The 25927-nt window shown below is 49.9% G+C and overlaps 1 protein-coding gene and 1 pseudogene across 11 annotated transcripts; one reads left to right on the forward strand and one right to left on the reverse strand.

Annotated features, from left to right (window-relative positions):
• The first annotated feature begins 279 nt into the window (after positions 1-279).
• On the forward strand, positions 280-1833 carry LOC100433851 (hsp90 co-chaperone Cdc37-like; annotated as a pseudogene).
• A 6517-nt stretch (positions 1834-8350) lies between these two features.
• CLN3 (CLN3 lysosomal/endosomal transmembrane protein, battenin) lies at positions 8351-25859 on the reverse strand. Of its 11 annotated transcripts, none has more exons than XM_054533749.2 (16): positions 25598-25859; positions 24090-24265; positions 23551-23904; positions 20447-20543; positions 19749-19820; positions 18743-18822; positions 18537-18622; positions 17659-17731; positions 17428-17571; positions 15106-15218; positions 13738-13784; positions 13589-13657; positions 13439-13494; positions 13217-13310; positions 8909-9049; positions 8351-8807 (listed from the first exon to the last, which is right to left on the reverse strand). In XM_054533749.2, the coding sequence occupies exons 3-16, from the start codon at positions 23826-23828 to the stop codon at positions 8688-8690; spliced, it is 1470 nt and encodes a 489-aa protein (XP_054389724.1). In that variant the 5' UTR covers positions 23829-23904; positions 24090-24265; positions 25598-25859; the 3' UTR covers positions 8351-8687. The 11 variants fall into 11 exon arrangements, with proteins under 11 accessions (XP_054389724.1, XP_054389726.1, XP_063573321.1 ...); XM_054533751.2 differs by having other exon boundaries at positions 24090-24285; XM_063717251.1 differs by lacking the exon at positions 25598-25859 and having other exon boundaries at positions 23551-23629; positions 23783-23904; positions 24090-24339.
• Positions 25860-25927: the final 68 nt, after the last annotated feature.

The raw sequence follows: 25927 nt of genomic DNA on the forward strand, positions 1-25927 counted from the left end.
TTTGGGTTCATATGTAAAATGAATTTAGATTCTTAGCAAATATTGCTGGATGTCTGGGGGGGGGGGATATTAAAAAACCACTCAAATGTATAAGAATCTCTCTTCATCCAGGACCATACTGTGCATGGCAGGATGGCTTTGCTCTCTCCCTCTAAGGACATTGTCACATTCACAGTGAGATCAAAGCACCCACAAACAAGCTTCCAAAATGACCCTAGGGGGCAGTACTACCCCACTGAGAACCACTGTTCAGGGAGTCGGCTGGGTCGCAGAGGCAAAATGGTGGACTACAGCGTGTGGGACCACATTGAGTGATGATGAAGAGGAGAGGCATCCCAACATCCACAGGGCTAACCTCTTCCACTGGCAGCACCAAGCCCGGATGGAGCTCATGGAGCAGTTCCAGAAGGAGAAGGAGGAACTGGACAGGGGCTGCTAGGAGTACAAGTGCAAGATGGCCGAGTGCCAGAGGAAGCTGAAGGAGCTGGAGGTGTCAGAGGGCGCCAGGGGGTAGGTGGAGCGGCTACATGAGGAGCTGAGCTGGGAGCAGAAGCTGGAGGAGATGCCCAAGAAGAAGAGCATGGCCTGGAACGCGGACACGCTCAGCAAAGGCGGCTTCAGGCCAGGTGCGGTGGCTCAAGCCTATAATCCCAGCACTTTGGGAGGCCAATGCGGGGCAATCACTTGAGGTCAGGAGTCTGAGACCAGCCTGACTAACATGGCGAAACCCCTCTCTACAAAAATACAAAAATTAGCTGGGCGTGGTGGTGGGCGCCTGTAATCCCAGCTGCTTGGGAGGGAGAATCGCTTGAACCCAGGAGGCGGAGGCTGCAGCAGTGAGCCAAGATCATGCCATTGCACACCAGCCTGGGTGACAGAGCAAGACTCCGTCTCAAAAAAAAAAAAGACGGCTTCAGCAGGAGCATGGGGAACACCAAGCATGACGAGAAGACGGTCAATTACCTGGTCATCTGCTGTGCGGATCTAGAGGTGCAGGAGAAATGCACTCTCATGGAGCAGGTGGTCCACTAGGCAACTGTCACGCAATTCAACCTGGGGTTGGCCAGGAGCCGGAAGGGGGTCCCCCGGGCCTGCTTCTGGCAGTTCTTCACTGAGATTCAGACGGCTGACTGCCACTGCATGGAGAGCTTCAAGGACAAGCAGGAAGCCTCCACAGAGCCTGCGCGGGGCTGCGCCAAGCTGAGCATCTAGAAGGCAGGTGGTGCAGGACTACCAGGAGGAGTTCAAGCAGCTTGGCCCCGGCGGCAACGACCCCATGGAGGCAACGAGTCCCTCCCTGAGGAACTCCAAAAGAGCCTCAATGTGAAGGACGTGCAAATGCAGCAAGATGGACCCCACCAAGGCCAAGTTCCCCATGCAGCAGTGTATCGACACCGGACTCCGGGTCCCCAACTCTGAGGTCAGCGAGGCCAAGGAGGGAGAGGAGGAGTGTCCAGGGACCCGCTGCTGGAAGCTGTTCCCGAGACAGGTGGGGACATCAGCGCGTGACCCACTCCAGCTGCAGCTGCCACCTGTTTGCAGGCCCCTACGCGCCCCTTTTCAGAAAATAAAAATAGCATCTCCCCAGCTCCTGGCTTCCTCCACTTCCGCTGCTCCCACTAGCCCTGGGGGCCTGCCAGGCCTTCCCTGCCCTCTCCCCGTCCCTGCCCTCTCCACTGTCCCCACTCTCCAGCACCCATTCAAATCTCTGCTTTGAGTCAAGGGACTTCACTGCCCACAGCGCCCCATCAGCATCATGCCAAAGGCCCAGGGGCCCAGGGAGGGGCAGAGGTCGCCAGCCTGGTCCACCAGGTAGAGGGGAGGGTCCCCAGCCACCAGGTGGCTCAGGTCACCGGGTTCTGTTTCCACTATTCATCTTCTGTCTGTGTCTTCTAATGGCAAACAGCAATGATGTTCTAAAAAGATATTAAAAGAAAAAAAAAAGAGGCTGGATGAGGTGGCTCACACCTGTAATCCCAGCACATTGGGAGGCTGAGGAGGGTGGATCACTTGAGGTCAGAAGTTCAAGACCAGCCTGGCCAACATGGTGAAACCCCATCTCTGCTAAAAATACAAAAATTAGCCGGGCATGGTGGCATGTGCCTATAGTCCCAGATAATTGGTAGGCTGAGGCAGGAGAATCACTGAACCTGGAAGATGGAGTTTGCAGTGAGCTGAGATTATGCCACTGCACTCCAGTCTGAGCAACAGAGCGAGACTCTGTCTCCAAAAAAAAAAAAGTTGGAGGATTCACATTTCCTATTTTCAAAAGCTCACTACAAAGCTACAGTAATCAAGACAGTGTTGTATTGGTGTAAGAATAAACCTGGGCCTGGTGCAGTGGCCCACGCCTGTAATCCCAGTACCTCTGGAGGCCAAGGTGGGCAGATCATTTGAGCCGAGGAGTTTGAGACCAGACTGGGCAACATAGTGAGACATCGTCTCTACCAAAAAAATGTACAAAAACTAGCTGGGTGTGGTGGCTAATTGGGAGGCTGGGGCAGAGGAGCCCAGGAGTTCAAGGTTATGGTGACCTATGATCACGCCACTTCACTCCATCCTGGGTGACAAAAACCCTGTCTCTAAAAAAAATAAAAAATTACAAATAAAAATAAAGTTAGCAGTTAGGGTCTACTATGTTAACTTTTTTCTGCACAGACCGCTATATCACACCACCTGCAAAAAAGTTAATTCAAAATGAAAACAAGACCTAAATGTAAGAGCTAAAACTATAAAACTCTTAGAAGAAAATGTAGGAGGCTGGGCGTGGTGGTTCACGCCTGTAATCCCAGCACTTTGGGAGGCTGAGGTGGGCGGATCACCTGAGGTCAGGAGTTTGAGACCAGCCTGGCCAACATGGTGAAACCCTGCCTCTACTAAAAGTATAAAAAATCAGCGGAGTGTGGTGGCACACCCTTGTAATCCCTGCTACTCAGGAGGCTAAGGCAGGAGAATCGCTTGAACCCGGGAGGCAGAGGTTGCAGTGAGCCGAGATTGCGCCATTGTACTCCAGCCTGGGCAACAAGAGTGAAACTCCATCTCAAAAAAAAAAGAAAGAAAAAAGAAAATATAGGAGTAAATCCTCATGACCTTGGATTTGTCAACAGTTTCTTAGGTATCTGTGGGGTTTATTTCTTTTGTTTTTTTTTCGATACTGAGTCTCGCTCTGTTGCCCAGGCTGGAGTGCAGTGGCATGATCTCGGCTCACTGCAAGCTCCGTCTCCTGGGTTCACACCATTCTCCTGCCTCAGACTCCTGAGTAGCTGGGACTATAGGTGCCCGCCACCATGCCTGGCTAATTTTTTGTATTTTTAGTAGAGATGGGGTTTCGGCTGGGCATGGTGGCTCACACCTGTAATCCCAGCACTTTGAGAGGCTGAGGCGGGCGGATCACCTGAGGTTGGGAGTTCGAGACCAGCCTGACCAACATAAAGAAACCCCATCTCTACTAAAAATACAAAAAAATTAGCTAAGCATGGTGGCACATGCCTCTAATCCCAGCTACTCAGGAGGCTGAGGCAGAATTGCTTGAACCCGGGAGGCGGAGGTTGTAGTGAGCCGAGATCATGCCATTGTACTCTAGCCTGGGCAAAAAGAATGAAACTCTGTTTCAAAAAAAAAAAAAAAAAAGAGATGGGGTTTCACCGTGTTAGCCAGGATGGTCTTGATCTCCTGACCTCGTGATCTGCCTGCCTCGGCCTCCCAAAGTGCTGGGATTACAGGCATGAATCACCGTGCCCAGCCCCTCTGTTTGTTTTTTAAGAGACAGGGTCTTGCTTTGTGCCCACATTGGGGTGCAGAGATATGATCATAACTCATTGCAGCCTCGAATTCCTAGGCTGAAGTTATCCTCCCACTTCAACCTCCTGAGTAGCTGGGAGTACAGGCATGCACCACTACACCTGGCTAATTTTATTTTATTTTTATTTTTGAAACAGGGTTTCATTCCTGTCACCCAGGCTGGAGTATAATGGTTCAATGTCAGCTCACTGCAACCTCCACCTCTCAGGCTCAAGCAATTATCCTGCGTCAGCCTCCCAAGTAGCTGGGACTACAGGCATACCTTGCCAGGATAATTCTCTTTTCTTTTTTCTTTCTTTCTTTTTTTTTTTTTTTTTTTTGGTAGAGACAGGTTTTTGCCATGTTGCCCAGACTGGTCTTGAACTCATGACCCAAGTTGTCCTCCTGCCTCCCAGAATGCTGGGATTATAGGCATGAGCCACCACGCCTGGACTCATTTTATCATTATTTTAATTTTTTATAGAGATAGAACCTTGCTATGTTGCTCATGCTGATCTTGAACTCCTGGTCTCAAATAAACCTCCCGCCTTGGCCTCCCAAAGTGCTGGGATTACAGGCATGAGCCACTGCACCTGGCTCCCACTTAGATATGTTACCAGAAGCACAAGCAACCAAATAAAAAATAGATAAATTGGACTTCATCAAAATAAGTGTCTTTCCATAGCAAAAGACAGTATCAAAAAAGTAAAAAGACAACACAGAATGGGAGAAAATATTTACAAATCATGTATCTTATAAGGGACTTCTGTCTAGAATATATGAAGAGATCTTACAACTCAAAAAGACTTCATGTATCTGGCTCTTTAATAAAAAAAGACAGGCTGGGTGCAGTGGCTCACGCCTGTAATCCCAGCACTTTGGGAGGCCGAGGTGGGCGGATCATGAGGTCAGGAGATTGAGACCATCCTGGCTAACATGGTGAAACCCCATCTCTACTAAAAATACAAAAAAAAATTAGCTGGGCGTGGTGGCGGGCACCTGTAGTCCCAGCTACTCAGGAGGCTGAGGCAGAATAGCGTGAGCCCGGGAGGCGGAGCTTGCAGTGAGCCGAGATCACACCACTGCACTCCAGCCTGGGCGACAGAGCGAGACTCCGTCTCAAAAAAAAAAAAAAAAAAAGACAATCCCATTTAAAAATGGGCAAAGGATCTGAGTAGACGTTTCTCAAAGAACTATATGTACGGTCAATAAGGACATAAAAAGATGCTCAGCATCATTAGTCACCAGGGACATGCAAATCAAAACCACAATGAGATACCACTTCACACTCACTAGAAAGGCTATAATAAAAACCAAACCAGCCAACCAAACGAAAAAAAAACAAAAACAGAAAAGAGGCTGGGCACAGTGGCTTATGCCTGTAATCCCAGCACTGTGGGAGGCTGAGGCCAGTGGATCACCTGAGTTTAGGAGTTGGAGACCAGCCTGGCCAACATGGCGAAACCCCGTCTCCATAAAAAAAACAAAAATTAGCCGGGTGTGGTGGTGGGTGCCTGTAATCCCAGCCACTTGGGAGGCTGAGGCAGGAGAATAGCTTGAACCCGGGAGGCGGAGGCTGCAGTGAGCGGAGATTGCGCCACTGCACTCCAGCCTGGTGACTGAGCAAGACTCCATCTGAAAAAACAAAACAAAACAAAAACAAAAAAACAAAAAACAAGAATTAGCCAGGTGTAGTGGTGCATGCCTGTAATCCCAGCTACTTGGGAGGCTGAGGTGGGAGAATCACTTGAACAGGAGACTGAGGTTGCAGTGAGCCAAGATAGCACCACTGCACTCCATCCTGGGCAACAGAACAAGACTGTCTCAAAAAAAAAAAAAAAAAAACAGAGGGCAGCTGAGGCGGGAGAATCACTTGAACTGGGGAGGCGGAGGTTGCGGTGGAAAAAGAATGGAAAAGAGCAAGTATTGGTGGGGAGGTGGAGAAATTAGTGTCCTCGTACACTGCCAGTGGAATGTAAAATTGCAGCCACTTTGGGAAACAGTCGGGTAGTTCCTCAAAGGATCAAACAAAATTACCATCAACCCAGCAATTCCACTCCTTGATATTATCCAAGAGAAATGGAAAACGTGTCCACACAAAAACTTTACACAAACATTTATAGCAGCATGATTCATAGTAAGTCAAAAAATTAAAAACCAAATATCCATCAACTAACAAATGGATAAATAAAATATTGTGGCTGGGTGTGGTGGCGCATGGGTAATAATCCCAGCCCTTTGGGAGGCTGAGGCAGGTGGATCGCTTGAGGCCAGGAGTTCCAGTACAGCCTGAGCAACAAAGCAAGACTTCGTCTCTATAGAAAGGCAGGGCCGGGTGCAGTGGCTCATACTTGTGATCTTGGCACTTTGGGAGGCCAAGGTGGGTGGATCACTTGAGCTCTGGAGTACAAGACCAGCCTGGACAACATGGTGAAACCCCATCTCTACCAAAAATATAAAAATTAGCCAGGTATGGTGGTGCGTGCCTGCAGTCTTAAATACTCAGGAGGCTGAGGCAGGAGGACCCCTTGAGCCCAGGAGGTTGAGGCTGCAGTGAGCTATGATCATGCCACTGTACTCCAGCGTGGGTGACAGAGCAAGATTCTTGGTCTCCAAGAAAACAAAAACAAAAAACAAGGCCTCCAGTGCACACTAAGGTTTGAGAAACACGGGTATAATGCAATGCAAAGGTGAGAGGCAGGAGTCATATCATAGCATGATCAGAGCTGATGTTTATTGAGTGTTGACATGATCTCATGTAGTTTCCAAAAGCAACTTATGAAATGCTGGTGCTATTATTATCCCATTGGACAGATCAGGAAACTGAGGTGCAGAGAGGTGAAGTGACTTGCCCAAGGTCATAGAGCTAGTGAATGGCAGGGTTGGCACCTGAAAGTCAGTTCCTTCTGCCCCCAAAGCCCATGCTATTAACCAGTTGGTCAGCATTTCCTAGATCTGGGTCCACAAACATCACTGGTCGTAATGGAGTAGTCTCAGGGGGAACTTGTATGTTCATTTTAAACTCCAATAGTTACATAACTATTTAAAGTAAAGTAGAAAATACATATATATCACCTCAAACTCATGATTTTAATGTTTCCTTTAAAATAACTGAATTTATATTAAACGTTAGTTGCTTTAATGAAAAATATTAAGTAAATAAAAGTACTGTTAGGTTCAGATATGGCAAATATAGTAGAAAGGGTAACAATGAAGTATGAGAAGCACTAAGCCAGACTCAGTTGTTTTTTTTTTTTTGAGACAGAGTCTTGCTCTGTTGCCCAGGCTGGAGTGCAGTGGCGCAATTTCAGCTCACCACAACCTCCGCCTCCTGGGTTCAAGCAATTCTTGTGCCTCAGACTTCCAAGTAGCTGGGACTACAGGTGCGTGCCACCACACCTGGCTAATTTTTTACATTTTTCATAGAGATGGGGTTTTGTCACGTAGTCCAGGCTAGTCTCAAACTCCTGACCTCAGGTGATCTGCCCGCCTCAGCCTCCCAAAGTGCTGGGATTACAGGTGTGAGCCACAGTGCCTGGCCCAGACTCAGTTTACTGTAAAAATATGTAACAATTTATACATTTTACTGTGTATACCAACTGTACCTAAATAACAGGAGGCTGGGAGCAGTGGCTCATGCTTGTAATCTCAGTACTTTGGGAGGCCGAGGCAGGACTGCTTGAGCTCAAGAGTTTAAGACCAGCCTGGGTAACATAGGAAGATCACGTCTCTACCAAAAAAAAAAAAAAAAAAAAAAAAAAAAATTAGCTGGGCTTGGTGGCATGCACTTATAGTCCCAGCTACTTGGGAGGCCAAGGTGTGAGGATTGTTTCAGTCCAGGAGGTCAAGGCTACAGTGAGCCACGACTGTGCCACTGCACTTCAGCCTGGGTGACAGAGTGCAACCCTGTCTCTAAAAATAAAAAAAAAATAATAAAATGCCTCGGGTGCCAACCTTGCCATTCATTAGCTCTGTCTACTCACTGATGGAACAGTGAATAGATAGATTTGATAGGGGCTGGACTACATGATAAAGCAACTGTAACAAAATGTTAACATAGAACAGGGTGGCGCATACTCAGGATGATTCACTGCACAATTCTTTCCACTTCTCTGAAAACTTTCATGCTGGAAAGAATGTCCAACATGATTGTTTACAGATTGTCCCAAACAACGAATGCATGAATGAATGAATACGTAAGGCCTCAAAGACGGCAGAGGCCAGGCACAGTGGCTCACACCTGTAATCTCAGCACTTTGGGAGGCCAAGGCAGGCGGATCACCTGAGGTCATGAGTTTGAGACCAGCCTGGCCACATGGCAAAATGTCGTCTGTACTAAAAATATAAAAATTAGCCGGTAGTGCTACACCTGTAATCCCAGCTACTCGGGAAAATGAGGCAGAAGAATTGCTTGAACCAGGAAGTGGAGGTTGCAGTGAGCCAAGATCACGCCATTGCACTCCAGCCTAGGTGACAGAGCAAGACTCTGTCAAAACAAAGACAGAGCGAGACTCTGTCAAAACAAACAAACAACAAACAAAAAACAAACAAACAAAAAAAGGGAGAAATCTGCTGACATACCTTCTTTATGCTGTCTATACATACGAAAGTGGGCATGTATTACTTTCATAATAAAACTTTCTTTTTAGAGACAAAAACGGTGTAAGAAGTCCACGGATAAAATCGGCATTTATTCAGAGGGCATGATGCCAGGAAGAAACTCCCCAAGTGGGAGACAATGGCTGGCCCCTCTGCAAGGGAAACAAGGCTTCAGCCCTTCCCTACTCCCAGACCTGCCGGGAAGGCCGGGAGCACAGTTCGTGGAGGGTCTCTGGGGTGGGCCTGGGTGTCTGACCTGTCCCTCTGCCCACAGGTGAATGTGACCTGCGTCCCAAGGATCCCGAGTATCAGGAGAGCTGGCAGAGGAAGTCGTGCAGAGGCAAAGCCAGGAGCCCCGACAGGGAGATCCCCAGCGTGTCAGAGATGCAGGTGGCCGCCATTGCAAACTCCCGGTGCTCATCACTGGTCTGGGAGGGCAGAGAGCAGGGGTGAGGCTTCAGTCCCAGACATCCCTGCCCTGGATGTCCCTGGACAGGCCACCCACAGCCCTTGCCCGGCTGGTGCTGACCTCCAGGGCGATGTTGTGGAAGGTGTTCACGTAGGCTGCGCCTCCCAGGAGCCCCTCATACAGAATGATCAGGAAGACGAGGTAGATGCTTGGCAGAAAGCCGAACCACACATCCGCCAGCAGGAACGCCAGGTTGAGGCACTGTGAGCAGAGGGAGAGGCTGAGCCTGGGACCAGGGCAGGACAGGGAGGGAGAGAGGGCCTCCCCTCCAGGGGCCCCTGGTTCTAGGAGTTACTGGTGAAGGAGAGGGCTGCCAGGTCTAGATAAAATCTCAACACCAGCCCGGCGCAGTGGCTCACACCTGTAATCCCAGCACTTTGGGAGGCTGAGGTAGGCAGATTGCCTGAGGTCAGGATTTCAAGACCAGCCTGGCCTGGTCTCTACTAAACATGGTAAAACCCCATCTCAACTAAAAATACAAAAATTAGCTGGGTGGAGTGGTCCTGTAGTCCCAGCTACTTGGGAAGCTGAGGCAGGAGAATCGCTTGAACCTGGGAGGCAGAGGCTGCAGTGAGCCAAGATCGTAGCACTGCACTCCAGCCTGGGCAACAGAGAGAGACTCCATTCCCCGCCCCCCCAAAAAAAAAAAAATTCTCAACCTCAGCCTGGTGTGGTGGCTCATGCAGGTAATTCCAGCACATTGGGAGACCAAGGTGGGATGATCACTTGAGGCCAGGAGTTTGAGACCAGCCTGGGCAACATAACAAAACTCCGTCTCTACAAAAAATTTAAAAATTAGTTAAGCATGGTAGCACGCACCTGTAGTCCCAGCTACTCGGGAGTCTGAGACAGGAGGATTGCTTGAACCCAGGAGGTGGAGGCTGCAGTAAGCTATGATTGTGTCACTGCACTCCAGCCTGGGTGACAGAGCAAGATCCTGTCTCAAAAAAAAAAAAAAAAAAAAAAAAAAAGGAGGCTTCTTAAAGGAAGTGGGACCATCGAAACCAGGATTTCTCAATTGCAGCACTCTTGGCATTTGGTGCTGGTCGTTCTGCGTGGTGAGGGCTGTCCTGTGTACGGCAGCGCATTTAGCAGCATCCCTGGCCTCTGCCCGCTAGATGCCCATAGCATCCCTCAGTTGTGACAACCAAAGAATGCCTGCAGACGTTGCCAAACATCCCCTGGGCAGCAAAATTGCCCCTGTTTGAAAAACCGCTGGTTCACTATGGCAAAACAAGGTGGGAGTAGCTGGGCATCCTATTCAGCTGGGCTCGAACTCCTGGCCTCAAGCAGTCGCTGCCCCCCTGCCTCAGCCTCCCAAAGTGCTGGGATTATAGGCAGGAGCCACCGCACCTGGCCAGGAAGCCTCCTTGATCCCCACCCCAGGGTGTAGGTCCCACCTCTGTGCCCCAGTCTCTCAGGGAGGTGCCATTCTCCCAGCCCTGACCACGCCACATTGCCTCTTGTGCAGTGTGTAGGCCTCCTCCTGGAGGTTCATACTTTTCATATATGTAAGAATCGCCTGGGGATCTAGGTACAAATGCCCCAAGCGGGGCTTACCCTAGAGATCCTAATTCATTAAATCTGAGGGGGACTTAAAGATGAGCATTAAAATGACACACCTCTAGCCAGGTGTGGTGGCTCACGCCTTTAATCCCAGCACTTTGGAAGGCCAAGGCGGGTGGATCACCTGAGGTCAGGAGTTCAAGACCAGCCTGGCCAACATGGCGAAACCTCATCTCTACTAAAAAATACAAAAATTAGCCAGGTGTGGTGGTACGCGCCTGTAATCCCAGCTACTCAGGAGGCTGAGACAGAAGAATTGCTTGAACCCGGGAGGCGGAGGTTGCAGGGAGCCAAGATCACGCCATTGTACTCCAGCCTGAGCTACAAGGCGAAACTCTGTCTCTAAAAAACACAACAAAACAAAAAATGTGCTGGGCCTGGTGGTGTGCACCTGTAATCCCAGCTACTCGGAAGGCTGAGGCTTGAGAATCGCTTGAATCTGGGAGGCAGAGGTTGCAGTGAGCCGAGACTGCACCGCTACATTCCAGCCTGGGCAACAGAGCGAGACTCCATCTCAAAAAACAAAACAAAAAACATTATAGCTAAAAACATGTAGCTTAAAACCATAAGCTACATGTTTCAGTGGTATCTAGAAGCACCCTGAGTTATAAATTTGGGGTTTTATGGGTACAAACCCTGGGCTTGCAGCACTGCTCAGATACATAGGGAAGGAGGCTGGAGGATATTTACATGCTTTTGCCACAATATTAAAGTGTAATTTTTTTTTTTTTTTGAGATAGGGTCTCACCCAGGCTGGGGTACAGTGGCATGATTATGGCTCACTGCAGCCTGGAACTCCTGGGCTAAAGCGATCCTCCTGCCTCAGCCTCCCGAGTAGCTGGGATTACAGGTGAATGTCACCACACCCTGTTGTTGTTTTTTGTAGAGATGAGGTCTCGTGATGTTACCCAGGCTGCTCTCTCAAACTCCTGGGCTCAAGCAATTCTCCCGCCTGGCTTATCTTTTTTTTAAATTTTTCGTAGAGATGGGGGTCTCACTATGTTGCCCAGTCTGGTCTCAAGCTCCTAGCTTCAAGTGATTTTCCCACCCTAGCTTCCAAAAGCATTGGGATTACAGGTGTGAGCCACAACATCTGGCCTAAGTATAATCTCTATTTCTGTATTTTGCTATCACAGAATTGAGTTCCTAAGTCTTTTTTTTTGTTTTTGGAGATGGAGTCTTGCTCTGTGGCCCAGGCTGGAGTATAGTACTGCGATCTCGGCTCACTGCAACCTCCATATCCCAGGTTCAAGCAATTCTCCTTCCTCAGCCTAGTGAGTAGCTGGGATGACAGACAGGTGCCACCACGCCCGACTAATTTTTGTATTTTTAGTAGAGACGGGGTTTCACTGTGTTGGCCAGACTGGTCTCGAACTCCTGATCCTGACCTCAGGTGATTCACCTGCCTTGGCCTCCCAAAGTGCTGGGATTACAGGTGTGAGCCACCAGGACTGGCCAAGTTCCTAAATTTCAAGGGCAGAGGACTTTCCTGTCACAGTTGACAGTTTATTGTTAACAGTTACCTGCAGGGGCTGTGGATTGTAACCTTGAAACAATGAATGCTGGTTATATGAAACTCCTTTTATTAGACCGTTGTAAGGAAGGGTGTTTGTGCCCTTAAAGCTGTAAACTACTGTTTGCCAAGGGCAGTTGAATTTGCTCACCACCCTTAAGATAAATAACCCATTGACTTCAAAGTCACCGATGCTATAATAATTAACTATCTAGAATAAAAGAACTGTACATTTTCTTATAGTTAGAAACATTATTTGAAAGCCTGTCTCTGCCTGAGGTAAGTGACCTATGATCATGCCACTGTACTCCAGCCTGGGCGACAGAGGAAGGTCCCGACTTTTTCTTTCTTTTTTCTTTTTCTGGGAGACAGGGTCTCGCTCCATTGCCTATGTTGGAGTGCAGTGGCATGACCTTGGTTACTGCAGCCTTGACCTCATGGGTTCAAGTGATCCTCCCACCTCAGCTTCCCAGTAGCTAAGACTACAGGTGTGCGCCACTACACCTGGCTAATTTTTGTAGAGATGTGATTGTGCCATGTTGCCCAGGCTGGACTTGAACTACCAAGCTCAAATGATCCACCTGCCTCAGCCTCCCATAGTGCTGGGATTACAGGCATGAGCCACCTGGCCCGGCCTAATCCCAACGCTACACACACACACACACACACACACACACACACACACCACCAAAACCTTGTTCTTCGATTCTTTCTCTCATCTCTATTTCTTACAACTACCCTGAAAAATAGGTATTGGCCACACCCAATTTATACATGAGGAAATTGAGGCTCAGAGAGGTTCTGAGACCTGCCCTAAGTCACACTGTGGCTGAGTACTGAAGCTCGGTTTTGCTTGGCTCCTGAGGCTATACATTTTACATGGAGCCCTGCTGGACTTTGATTCCCTGTGCTAAGAAATGATAGTGTACAATTTACACTTCCCTGTAATCCCAGCACTTTGGGAGGCTGAGGCCGGCAGATCACCTGAGGTCAGGAGTTCAAGACCAGCCAATATGGCAAAACCCCATCTCTACTAAAAATACAAAAATTAGCCAGTTATGGTGGTGGGCGCCTGTAATCCTATCTGAGGCAGGAGAATCACTTGAACCCGGAAGGCAGAGGTTGCAGTGAGCCAAGATTGCGCCACTGCACTCCAGCCTGGACGACAGAGCAAGACTGTCTCAAAAAAAAAAAAAAAATTTACACTTCCCACTGATAGTGGGAAGCAGGGGGGTTTGGGGAAGCTGGGAGCCAAGCTGGGAGTGGAGTGAGGGGCAGGGGTTTGGTACCTGCAGCAGGGCCAGGGCCCAGGTGAAACGGATGCGACAGCAGCGGAGAGAAGAGCGGGAGGCAAAGACACCAGCCTGGTACAGCATCTGGTACCTGAGGTTAGGGTAGGGGGTAAGAGAGGAGGCTCCTCCAGGGACCATCCCGTTCCCCTGGGTGCCTACTGGGCAGGGCAGCCGCATCACCATGGCGCCCTCCCAGCCCACTGCCCTCGCTCCTCTTACCAGCGGTATTGCTGAGCATGACTCAGGGAAGTGTTCCGGAAAAAGAGGAGTTCAAACTGCAGCAAACACCAGACAGGGGAGATGGACGGGGCCGTGCGGGTCCCAGCCCCAATTGCCACCTCCACACCCCTCCCAGCACCCCTCACTTACAAGTCCCTGGTTAATGAAATACTCGGCGAAGTAAACTACCACCAAGGGAACAATGTACCACAGCAGACCCTGGAAAAGGCGGAAGATATAAGCAGGGGGCCCGGAGATGAGCAACCCCCACAGGGACACACCCCAGCCAACATCCGAACCTTGAACACTGTCCACCTTTCCCGAAGGGAGAGGCTGGAGCTGGAGCCTGCAGGGGAACAGAGCGAGAAGGGCGGATGAAGTTTTCACACTGAAGACTCGGCAAAGAGGCGCCGGTGTCACAGAATTAACCAGACCACGCAACAGTGGGAACTGACTTACATGCCACTGGACTGGACACTTAAAAATGGTTAAAATGGCTGGGCGCAGTGGCTCATGCTTGTAATCCCAGCACCTTGGGAGACTGAGGCGGGCGGATCACCTGAGGTCAGGAGTTCAAGACCACCCTGGCCAATATGGAGAAACCCCATCTCTACTAAAAACACAAAAATTAGCCGTGTGTGGTGGTGGGTGCCTGTAATCCCAGCCACTCGGGTGGCTGAGGCAGGAGAATCACTTGAACCCGGGAGGCAGAGGTTGTAGTGAGCTGAGATCGCGCCATTGCACTCCAGCCTGGGCAACAAGCGTGAAACTCCGTCTCAAAAAAATAAAATAAGATAAAAAAATAATAAAATGATAAACTTCGAGTAATACTTTACCATGATGAAAAAAAAAGCTAACCAGGTGAGACCTCTTCACATCTCTTTTATTTTAATTTTTTTTTATTTTTTGAGACAGAGTCTCACTCAGTTGCCCAGGCTGCAGTGCAGTGGTGCGATCTCGGCTCACTGCAACCTCTGCCTCCCGGGCTCAAGTGATTCTTGTGCCTCAGCTTCCCAAGTAGCTGGGACTACAGGCATGCCTGGCTAATTTTTGTATTTTTAGTAGAGATGGGGTTTCACCATGTTGGCCAGACTGGTCTCAAACTCTTGACCCCAGATGATCCATCTGCCTCAGCCTCCCAAAGTGCTGGGATTACAGGTGTGAGCCACCACACCCAGCCAATGTCTCTTGTACAGCTACACAGCTGGCCATTGGCCCACCCTGCCCTGTCTCACTGGCCATTCTCTGGTTCTAGAACATCCCAGCTTATCCCCACCACAGGCCTCAGCACTTGTGATTGGAATGCCTGGCACATGTTAAGTACTGAATTAATACCCCTCCCTTTCTCCCTCCCTCCCTTCCTTTCTTTTCTTTCTTTCCTTTTTTTTCTTTTTTTTTTTTTTGCGACAAGGTCTTGCTCTGTTGCCCAGGCTGGACTCAAACTCCTGAGCTCAAGCGATCCTCCTGCCTCAGCCTCCCAGAGTGCTGGGATATTACAGGTGTGAGCCACTGTGCTCGGCCTCAACAAGTACTTCTCAAATAGACAAAGGCTTTTCCAATAACCAGTACACTCACTCTCTTTCCCCTCTTAACTATGTCTATTGCAGAGGAAAAGGCCAAACCCAGAGGGAAAGAAAGTGACCTCTCTGAGGGTCTGTGTCTCCTACCTGGCTTCGACTCCGGGGCCTCGGTTCCTACGAGGGGCTGCCGGGCTGCACTCTCTGCCTCTTCTTCCCCTCCAGGGTCCTGGGCCTCAGGAGATGTGAGCAACAAGAAATAGCTAGGAGTAGGATGAAGGCAGGGTCAGAGAACCCTACTGGCTGGGAAGGTCCCCAGGGACCGTCTAGGCCACTGTTTTCCCCGGGAACACCTCTACCTTTGAACACTTCCAAAGATGGGTAGCTCACTGCCTCTAAGGCTCCTACGCTGTGCTGGAGAGCTGCAATTGTGGACAAAGGCTTCCTTCTTTGGAGCTGAATTTATCTCTTTGTTGTTCCTATTCATGGGCCTTTGTTTTGTTTTGATTTTTTTCAGAGACAGGGTCTTTCTCCATCACCCAGGCTGGAATGCAGTAGTGCAATCATAGCTCACTGCAGCCGCGACCTCCCAGGCTCAAGTGATCCTTCTGCCTCAGCCTCCCAAGTAGCTGGGACTACAGGCATGTGCCACCAAGCCCGCCTCATGTTTTCCATTTTTTGTATAAATGGAGTCTCGCTATGTTGCCCAGGCTGGTCTCAAATTTCTTGCCTCTAGTGGTCCTCCAGCCTCAGCCTCCTAAAGCACTGGGATTACAGCCGTGAGCCACTGTGCTCAGCAGGCCCTTGTTTGGACTCCTGGCTCATACCTAGCAAGTCAGTTCTGTTTTCTGGCCATTATTATTCTAATGGTTGCTCTAGCTCTCATTAATTATACGTTCACTCTGCATAGGCCAGAACTTCCTCAATTTTAGTCACTTAGGTTCTGGCTTCATGTTATTTGCCATATCCATATTCCTCCTGTATATATATATTTTTATTTAATATTTTTCTTTAAATAGACTCACTTTTTCTACCTAGACTTGTCCTAAGCACTAATCTTGTGAAGGGCCAGGTATAACTGGCTAGTTCAAAGTATGTGTGCTTTTTTTTTTTTTTAGATGGAGTCTCGCTCTGTTGCCCAGCCTGGAGTGCAGTGGCACAATCGTGGCTCACTGCAACCTCTGCCTCCTGGGTTCAAGCGATTCTTCTCCTCAGCCTCCCAAGTAGCTGGGACTACAGGCAAGCACCACCAAGCCTGGCTAATTTTTGTATTTTTAGTAGAGATGGGGTTTCACCATATTGGCCAGGCTGGTCTCGAACTCCTGACCTCGTGATCTGCCCACCTCGGCCTCCCAAAGTGCTGGGATTACAGGTGTGAGCCACCATGCCCGGCCAAAGTGTTTAGTAATATGCATGAAAATACACAGAACTAATCAGGCCAGGCGCGGTGGCTCACGCCTTTATTCCCAGCATTATGGGAGGCCAAGGCAGGCGGATCACTTGAGGTCAGGAGTTCGAGACCAGCCTGGCCAACACAGTGAAACCCCATCTCTACTAAAAATATAAAAAATTAGCCAGGCATGGTGGCATGGGCCTGTAGTCCCAGCTACTCGGGAGGCTGAGGCAGGAGAATCACTAGAGCCCGGGAGGCCCAGGCTGCAGTGAGCTGAGATCACACCAGCCACTGCACTCCAGCCTGAGTGACATAACAAGACTCCGTCTCAAAAAAAAAAAAAAAAAAAGGGAGTCGCCGTGGCTCAGGCCGGTTGCCCTGGCATTTGGGCAGGCGAGGCTACACATTCGAGGCCAACCTGGTCAACACTGATTTTAAAAAAAAAAAAAGGAACTAATCAAATAAAGTCCACCCTCATCCTACTTCTAATCACCTTGGGAACCACACTGTGCTGAATGCATTACCCTCATCACCTCCAAGGAAAGCAAGAACGACTGTCATTTGAGATATGGGGAAACTGAGGGTTCAGAGAGGTGGAGTAACTTGTTCAATGCTACAGAGCTAAAAAGTGGCAGCTCCAGGACTCACATGTGGGGCTATCAGAGTCCAGATTCTGCCTCCCTTCAGAGCAAGGTAGGGACTTGAAGATTGCAATCATAATCAAGTTTTCTTTTCTTCTTTTTTTTTCCTGAGACAGTCTCACTCTGTCGCCCGGGCTGGAGTGCAATGGCGCGATCTCGGCTCACTGCCACCACTGCCTCCGGGGTTCAAGCGATTCTCCTGCCTCAGCCTCCTGAGTAGTTGGGACTACAGGCCCCCGCCACCACACCTGGCTAATTGTTGTATTTTTAGTAGAGACAGGGTTTCACTACGTTGGCCAGGCTGGTTTCCTGACCTTAGGCGATCCGCCCTCCTTGGCCTCCCAAAGTGCTGGGATTACAGGCGTGAGCCGACATGCCCAGCCATGGCCAACTTTTCTCTCCTTGGACCCCTCTCCCTCCCGGCTCAGGGCAGCTCACCTGGCCAGCAGCAGGGCAGGGATACCCAGCATGGACAGCAGGGTCTGCTGAGGGGAGAGGCCAGCCTGGGTGAGGCCCAGGTAGGACAGGGCCCCCAGCAGCCCAGCTCCCCCAGTCCCTGAGGACCACCAGGAGATCACGGCCCTGGGAAGGAGAACACAGGAACATTCAGGAGGACCAAGGCTGACCATGGGACAGCCTCTCCCCACACTCCCTGCTCCACCTACTTACCTGGGGTAGAAGGCAGTGAGGGAGAGGAAGGTGACCTCCCCAAGGCCTGATGAGATGCTAGCGAAGACCACACCTGGGGGGAGGACAAGCACTGGGATGGTCACACCTCACCTTGCCACACTGCCCAGGCACCTAATGTGTCTGGTCATGGCCTCCTCAGTATCAGCTCATAGAGGCTCCAACAGATCCCACACATAGGCCAGGTTCCAGGTCTGAAGCAGAGCCCCACTCCCCTGCATGTGCCTTCATGGAGAGTGGCACCTCCATCCACCCAGTTATCAGACCAGGGGCAGACATGCACCCTTGATGTCTCTGCCCCTTCATCAGTCTTTTTCTTTTCTTTTCTTTTTGGAGACGGAGTCTCGCCCTGTCACCCAGACTGGAGTACAGTGGCGTGATCTCGGCTCACTGCAATCTCTGCCTCTCAGGTTCAAGAGATTCTCCTGCCTCAGCCTCCCGAGTAGCTGGGATTACAGGCTCGTGCCACCACACCCAGCTAATTTTTGTATTTTTGGTAGAGACAGGGTTTCTCCATGTTGGCCAGGCTGGTTTCGAACTCCTGACCTCAGGTGATCCACCCGCCTCGGCTTTCCGAAGTGCTGGGACCATAGGCATGAGTCACTGTGCCCGGTCCATCACAGAGTCTTGACTTTGTTCACCTCCATCTCCGTCTAATTCATCCATTTTCTCCCATCTCCTCCACTGCCTTCCCCTCCAAATTGTCCCAGTCTCCCATCTCCTACTGCTGATAGCCCTAGCAGGCTTCTAAGGGTGACAGAATGAATCCCTTTCCTCTGGGAGGCTGGGGAGACTCTTCCCACAAATGCTGTGATGTGGTTCCTCGGGGCCCCCCATCTAACACAGAACCACACACTCACCACACAGGCTGGTCCCCACGGAATGAGAAAAGGCAACCAGGACGAAGCTTCCAGCAGCACAAATCCCACTGACGAGAACCCGGGGGCTGAGGGGGTGAGAAGGGAAGGGAGGGGGAACGTCAGTCTCTACTCTCAGCATCTCAGCCATCCCGGCCTCCCCTTTCTCAGCTCCTGCCCACCCTGCCTCCCGCTACCCTCACCCAGACCTGTAGGGCAGCAGGTGAAGGCCAAGAGGAGCCAACAATTTGATGATGAGTGTGGGGAGGATGTCCGCCAGGAGCACAGCCTGGGAAAGGAGAATAGAGTGAGACCGCAGAGCTTCCAGGGGACAACCCTCCCAACCACGTGGCCAAGGAGAGGCAGGAGCTGGCCAAACAGGCCTGCTACAAACACAGGCTCTGGAGTCAGGCACACCTGGGTTCAAGTCTTAGCTCTGCCACTCCTTAGCTGTGTGTCAAGAGTTTATACTCTCTGAGCTTCAATTTCGTCATCTGGAAAATGGGAATATCATAGTGCCTAGCTCACAGGACTGCTGTGTGGCTTAAATGAGCTAACATATGGTACAGACAGAAAGGACTCAGAAACTATATATATATACGTATATATATACACGTGTGTATATATATACGTATATATATACACGTGTGTGTATATATATATATATATATAGAGAGAGAGAGAGACTGAGTCTTATCATTCTGCCACCCAGGCTGGAGTGTAGTGGCTCGATCTTGGCTCACTACAACCTCCACCTCCCGGGTTCAAGTGATTCTCCTGCCTCAGCCTCCCGAGTAGCTGGGATTACAGGCATGCACCACCATGCCTGGCTAATTTTTGTATTTTTAGTACAGATGGGGTTTCACCATGTTGGCCAGGCTGGTCTCGAACTCCTGGCCTCAAGTGATCCATCCGCCTCAGCCTCAGAAATTATATTAAGGTCTCAATTATTACATATATATATATTTTTAATTTTTTTCCTTAAGATGGGGTCTCACCATACTGCCCAGGCTGGTCTCAAACTCCTAGGCTCAAGTGATCCTCCCACCTTGGTCTCCCAAAGTGCTGGGATTACAAGTGTGAGCCAATGCGCCCAGCCCAGGTCTCAACTGTTTTAATCATGACAGTCCCAGCTGGGTAGCGAAGGGCTGGGAGTGGGGTCTATAGACCCAGGGGCCCCGGGTCAGGCAAGGACCAGGTGAGATGAGTACGCACAGCCGTAGAGACAGAGTTGCAGTCAAATCGTGATGAGCTGTTGTGGGGGATCGGCGTTGGGCCTGGGTCCACCTAATGGGAGAAAAGCATGTCTTTCACCCTGGAGGCAGAGGGATAGACACACAGAGCCTGGCTCCCGTCCCAAATCTGCCTTCACTTGAAGGATGGCTGTGGGTCAGCAGTGACTGACTTCTCAGGACCTCAGCGTCTCTGCATGCACAATGAAGAGGGGGTTTCCATATGAGTCTCACCCTACTAGACCACAGGCCACAGACGGCCCTGTAAATGGACCTTGTTTAGATAACACATTCAAGAGCTTTCTTTTTTTTGAGATGGAGTCTCACTCTGTTGCCCAAGCTAGAGTGCAGTGGTGTGATCTTGGCTCATTGCAACTTCTGCCTCCTGGCTTCAAGCAATTCTCCTGCCTCAGCCTCCTGAATAGCTCAGACTACAGGTGTGTGCCACCACACGCAGCTAGTTTCTGTATTTTTAGTAGAGTCGGAGTTTCACCATTTGGCCAGGCTGGTCTCGAACTCCTGACTTCAAGTGATCCGCCCGCCTCAGCCTCCCAAACTGCTGGGATTACAGATGTGAGCCACTGCGCCCAGCCAGAGACTGGAAACTTTACCCCCCCTTGTCCCACCCCCTCATCTTCCCACAGGGACTAACTATGGTGGTGGTGGTAGAGAGTCACTTACATGGCTCTGGTTTCCCGATGTCCTCTCGTGGCTAAGGATGTCGTGGGCAGCACTCAGCATCACCACATAAGAGAAGTTGTTGCAAAGGCCCAGCAGCCTGGAAGGAGCAGGACAGGTCTCAACTCCCTCCTCATCCTGCAGCCATCTGTAGCCTTTGTGCCAAACCTTCCCTTACCTGTGCCCTTCAATCAGCCCCCTCTTTTTTTTTTCCTCTATCACCAGATCCCATCCTCATTCAATGTTGGGGTCAAAAATACAGGCTTTGGTGCTTGGGCAAGATAGTGAGACCCCCGTCTCTTCAAAAAATTTAAAAGTTAGCCAGGTGTGGTGGCTCGCACTGTAGTCCCAGCTACTTGGGAGGCTGAGGTGGGAGGATTGCTTGAGTCCAGGAGTTAGAGGCTGCAGTGAACTGTGATCATGCCACTGCACTCCAGCCTGGGTGACAGAGCAAGACCCTGTCGCAAAAATAAAAAATAAAAAGGAAAAGGCTGGGTGCAGTGGCTCACACCTGTAATTCCAGCACTTTGAGGGGCCGAGGTAGGCGGATCACCTGAGGTCGGGAGTTCGAGACCAGCCTGACCAATATGGAGAAATCCCGTCTCTACTAAAAAATACAAAATTAGCTGGGCGAAGTTGCACATGCCTATAATCCTAGCTACTCAGGAGGCTGAGGCAGGAGAACCACTTGAACCCGAAAGGCGGAGGTTGCGGTAAGCCGAGATTGCGCCATTGCATTCCAGCCTGGGCTACAAGAGCGAGACTCTATCTCAAAAAAAAAAAAAAAAAAAGGAAGAAATAGGGGCTTTGGGATCACAGACTTGGATTCACTTCCAGCCTCCAAGGCCTCTCCCAGAAACTCTCTGTGACCATTCTCTCCCGCGAGCTCCCATTGTGACTCAGTTCCTGGGGCGTTTCTCATCCTCTGATGCACTGCAGTACAGTAAAAAAAAAAAAAAAAAATCCTGGGGCAGCCGGGTGCAGTGGCTCACACCTGTAATCCCAGCACTTTGGGAGGCCGAGGCGGATGGATCACTTGAGGCCTGGAGTTCGAGACCATCCTGGCCAACATGACAAAACCCTGTCTCTACTAAAAATACAAAAATCAGTTTGGCGTGGTGGCTCCCGCCTGTAATCCCAGCTACTTTGGAGGGTGAGGCACAAGAATCGCCTGAATTGGGAGGCGGAGGTTGCAGTAAGCCAAGATCACGCTCTTTTGAAACTCTGTCTCAAAAAAAAAAAAAAAAAAAAAAAAAAAAATATATATATATATATATATATATATATATATATATATATATATATATATATATACTGGGGCTTGAAACCGAAAGGACTGTGTTCAAGCCCCAAGTCTGCTGTTTAGTAGTCTCAGTCTACTCATGTGTAAAATGGGGATACAAATTTCTCTCCCGACTATCCCCCCAACAGAATGCTGTACAGATCAAAACAAGATAAGACCAAAGGCCTTTAGGATCCAGGAAGAGTTCTGTTTGTTTACTCTCATCTCCCAGAGCTGCATGCAGTGATGGGAGGGAATCTGGGTCGGGTGCCAGAGATTTCATCAGGGGCCTTTTCACAAGCCTTGGAAGTAGAACTACAATACTACTCTTCCCATTTGACTGTAGAGGAACCAGGTCAGAGAGGTTAAGTGACTCTTCCAAATAGTACAAGGGAAGCCATTTTCAACCCAAGCTGGAAGTGGGTTGAGGATCCAAGTCCTCAATGTTTAGGTTAATGCTAGAAGTATTTCCTGAGGCTTGGTATTTGAATGATTTTAGAAGGTATGTGGATGACCTTTTAAAAAGTTTCAGGGCGGGGCACGGTGGCTCATGCCTGTAATCCCAGCACTTTGGGAGGTGGAGGCAAGCGGATCACCTAAGGTCAGGAGTTCCAGACCAGCCTGACCAACATGGTGAAATCCTGTCTCTACTAAAAATACAAAAAATTAGCTGCGTCTGGTGGCATGCGCCTGTAATCCCAGCTACTCGGGGGGCTGAGACAGGAGAATCGCTTAAACCTGGGAGGCGGAGGTTTCAGTGAGCCGAGATCGTTCCACTGCTCTCCAGCCTGGGTGACAGACTGAGACTCTGTCTCAAAAATAAAATTTAAAAAAAAAAAAAAAAAAAAAGCCGGGCGCGGTGGCTCACACCTGTAATCCCAGCACTTTGGGAGGCCGAGGCGGGCGGATCATGAGGTCAGGAGATCGAGACCATCCTGGATAATGCGGTGAAACCCCATCTCTACTAAAAATACAAAAAAATAGCCGGGTGTGGTGGCAGGCTCCTGTAGTCTCAGCTACTCGGGAGGCTGAGGCAGAAGAATGGTGGGAACCTGGGAGGCAGAGTTTGCAGTGAGCCGAGATCGCGCCACTGCACACCAGCCTGGGCAACAGAGAGAGACTCTGTCTCAAAAAAAAAAAAAAAAGGTTCAGGCCCGGCATGGTGGCTCATGTTTGTAATCTCAGCACTTTGGAAGGTTGAGGTAGGAGGACCACTTGAGGCCACGAGTTTGAGACCAGCCCAGGTCCCATAGTGAGACCCCATCTCTATAAAAAAATTTAAAAATTAGCCAGATGTGGTGGTGCACGCCTGTAGCCACAGCTACTTGGAGGCTGAGGTGGGAGAATCACTTGAGCCCAGGAGTTCCAGGCTGCGGGGAGCTGTGATTGCACCACTGCATTCCAACCTGGGCAACAGAGCAAGACCCTGTCTCAAAAATAAAATAAAATAAAATAAATAAAAAAAAAGTTTTAGTAGTGATGCATTTATTTAAAAGTTCATTAGGAAAACGCTGGTTTTCCATGTGGAGTCGTGATTTAAAGTTTTCTTTTTAAAAATATGTGCATTAAAAAACGTTAAGGCTGAATTGGCTGGAAGAAAAAAGTAAATAATCCTACAGGTGGTATGAAGATCTTGGTAAATCCGGAAGGTGATAAGGAGTGAAGTTTGGAAATTTTACATGCTGCCCCCGGGGCAAACCAGTGGATTCAATAAATATTTGTGGGTTCAGCTCCTTTGCGCAGCTTAACTCTTTCTTCCCCCTTTCCTCCTGTCACTTCCCTCTTCTCATGCCATTGTCACTTGCTGAACTCTCAGGCCACTCACCAGAAGCCCACCGCGTTCTTCCAATGCGCGCCCTGATGGTCCAACAGAGGGAGCCGTGGCTCCGGGACGGTCTCCTCCCCTGGGAGAGCGAGAAGAGGGCATGACCCCCACCCACTCTCAGGTGCACGACGACTCCATGCGTGTCCTCCCGGGGCCGAGTCAGCTCTCACTCCCCTCAGGTGGGCTGCGAGCCAGAGGTGGTCGCTCCATGAGGGTGGGCGGGAATACTCACCCTCGGAATCCGAAAAGCGCCGCCGCGAGCCCGCACAGCCTCCCATCGCATCAAGTTCAGGTCCCCCGAGGGTCCAGGGTCATAGAGTGTCCAAAGGGGGCTCCCACGGGAGGGATGAGGGTCTGCGACAGGCGACAAGGATCAACGCCCGATTGCCGGTCCCAGCTCCGGCTTGTCTAGGGCACTCGCGCCCCGCGATCCATCAAGGAAGCTGGGGGCTCCATCTCGAGCGCCCTACGACCCACCACGCCCCACCCATCGTACTCTGCCCCCGCCCCGTCTACAGCAGGGACCCTGAGGCCTGTACCTTTAAGAGCAGCAGAATGTTCTGCACTATGCGGAGGCAGGTTGTTGGATCACGTGACAGCACCCGTGTGTTCCCCCATCACGTGCTCAGAGGTTTTTCCTACTTCCGGGTCCTCTCTGTCTTCGCTTTGGGCCTTCTCGGCTTCGGAGCATGAGAAAGGGAGGGGCCGGAGAACCCTGGAACCGCAGGTTTTAAACTGGAGCGGGTGGGAGCAGCAAGCAGAGCCGTGACCTTAGATCAGTGACGCCCAAGAGCGAGACAGTATCCTGCCAGCACCAGTTATGGCTGTGAGAGGCTTCAGCTCCTTTCCTTCAGCACTCACTTGCCAGAAACAAATATGGCCACCTGCCCACTACCCTTTTTTTTTTTTTTTTTTTTTTGAGGCAGGACTGTTTCTGGTTGCGAACAAAGACGACCAGCTTCAGGTCATTCTTATCCCCATCTGTTGACCTTACAAATTGTTTTAGAGACCTAAATAAACATAACACTCATCTAAGGGGATTTCGTAAATGATCTATTGGCAGTATCCAAGATGTTAAGAGATCCCTATTTCCAAATTATCCTAGAACCAGAAAATATCACAGCACGTCAACCCTTGGTGTTACAGATGAGAAAACCAAGGTACAAATATAAATATATATATATAAAATAATGTATATGTATAATATATATATATAAAAAACAAAAATTAGCCGGGCATGGTGGCGCATTCCTGTAGTCACAGGTACCTTGGAAGCTGAGGTGGGAGGATCACTTGTGCCCAGGAGGTTGAAGCTACAGTGAGCTATGATCACGCCACTGCACTCCAGCCTGGAGTGCAGGCTGTGAGTGAGATCCTGTCTCAAAAAAAGAAAAAGTAAAAAAGAAAAGAAGATATATATATGAAAAAAATTGGAAAGTTGCTGACAATCATACAATGTTAGACCTAAAGGTGACCTCAGAGACCTGTATGGTGATAAGAAATAGAGCACCAGAGGCAGGGAGCCATTGGGTTGGCTCCAGGCCGCTGCAGGATTGCTGCCTCCAGCAAAGGTGGTGCTTAGACCAGATTTTTTTTCTTTTTTTGACAGGGTTTTGCTCTGTTGCCCAGGCTGGAGTGCAGTGGCAGGATCTTGGTTTGCTGCAACCTTGACCTCCCAGGCTCAGGCGATCCTCCCACCTCAGCCTCCCGAGTAGCTGGGACAGCAGGTGCGCACCACTGTGCCCAGCTAATTTTTGTATTTTTTGTAGAGACTGGATTTTGCCACGTTGCCCAGGGTGGCCTCAAACTCCTGAGCTCAAGCAATCCACCCGCCTTGGCTTCCCAAAGTGCTAGGACTACAGGCGTGAGCCACTGCACCTGGCCAGACTAAATGATTTTAAAGCCTAAGATTCTGATGCTGTGATTTCATAGAATTTCCCTAATTGGAATAGGAAAGTGGGGCTGGGGAGGGGAGAAGGAGGGTACGGGGAAGAGAAGTAGAGCAAGGTCACTTTATGCAGTTCCAAATAAGGAATCATACCCTTACCTTCCTCTAGCTGGAAAGCAGCGTCCTGCATTCTCTTCTTGTCCTTGGCCTCATCTCTGCTATGGGCTGTGCCACCTCTATATGCTCTTTCTCACCACCAGGCCTTCAGAATGCAGTTTGAGATGTGCCCTCTCGTCTGGGCGTGGTGGCTCATGCCTGTCATCCTAGCACTTTGGGAAGCTGAGGTGGGCAGATCACCTGAGGTCAGGAGTTCGAAACCAGCCTGGCTAACATGGTGAAACCATGTCTCTACTAGAGATACAAAAATTAGCCAGGCGTGGTGGCGCACACCTGTAATCCCAGCTACTAGGGAGGCTGAGGCAGGAGAAT

Source organism: Pongo abelii, chromosome 18 (genome assembly GCF_028885655.2).
Source record: "Pongo abelii isolate AG06213 chromosome 18, NHGRI_mPonAbe1-v2.0_pri, whole genome shotgun sequence".
Taxonomy (NCBI): Eukaryota; Metazoa; Chordata; class Mammalia; order Primates; family Hominidae; genus Pongo; species Pongo abelii.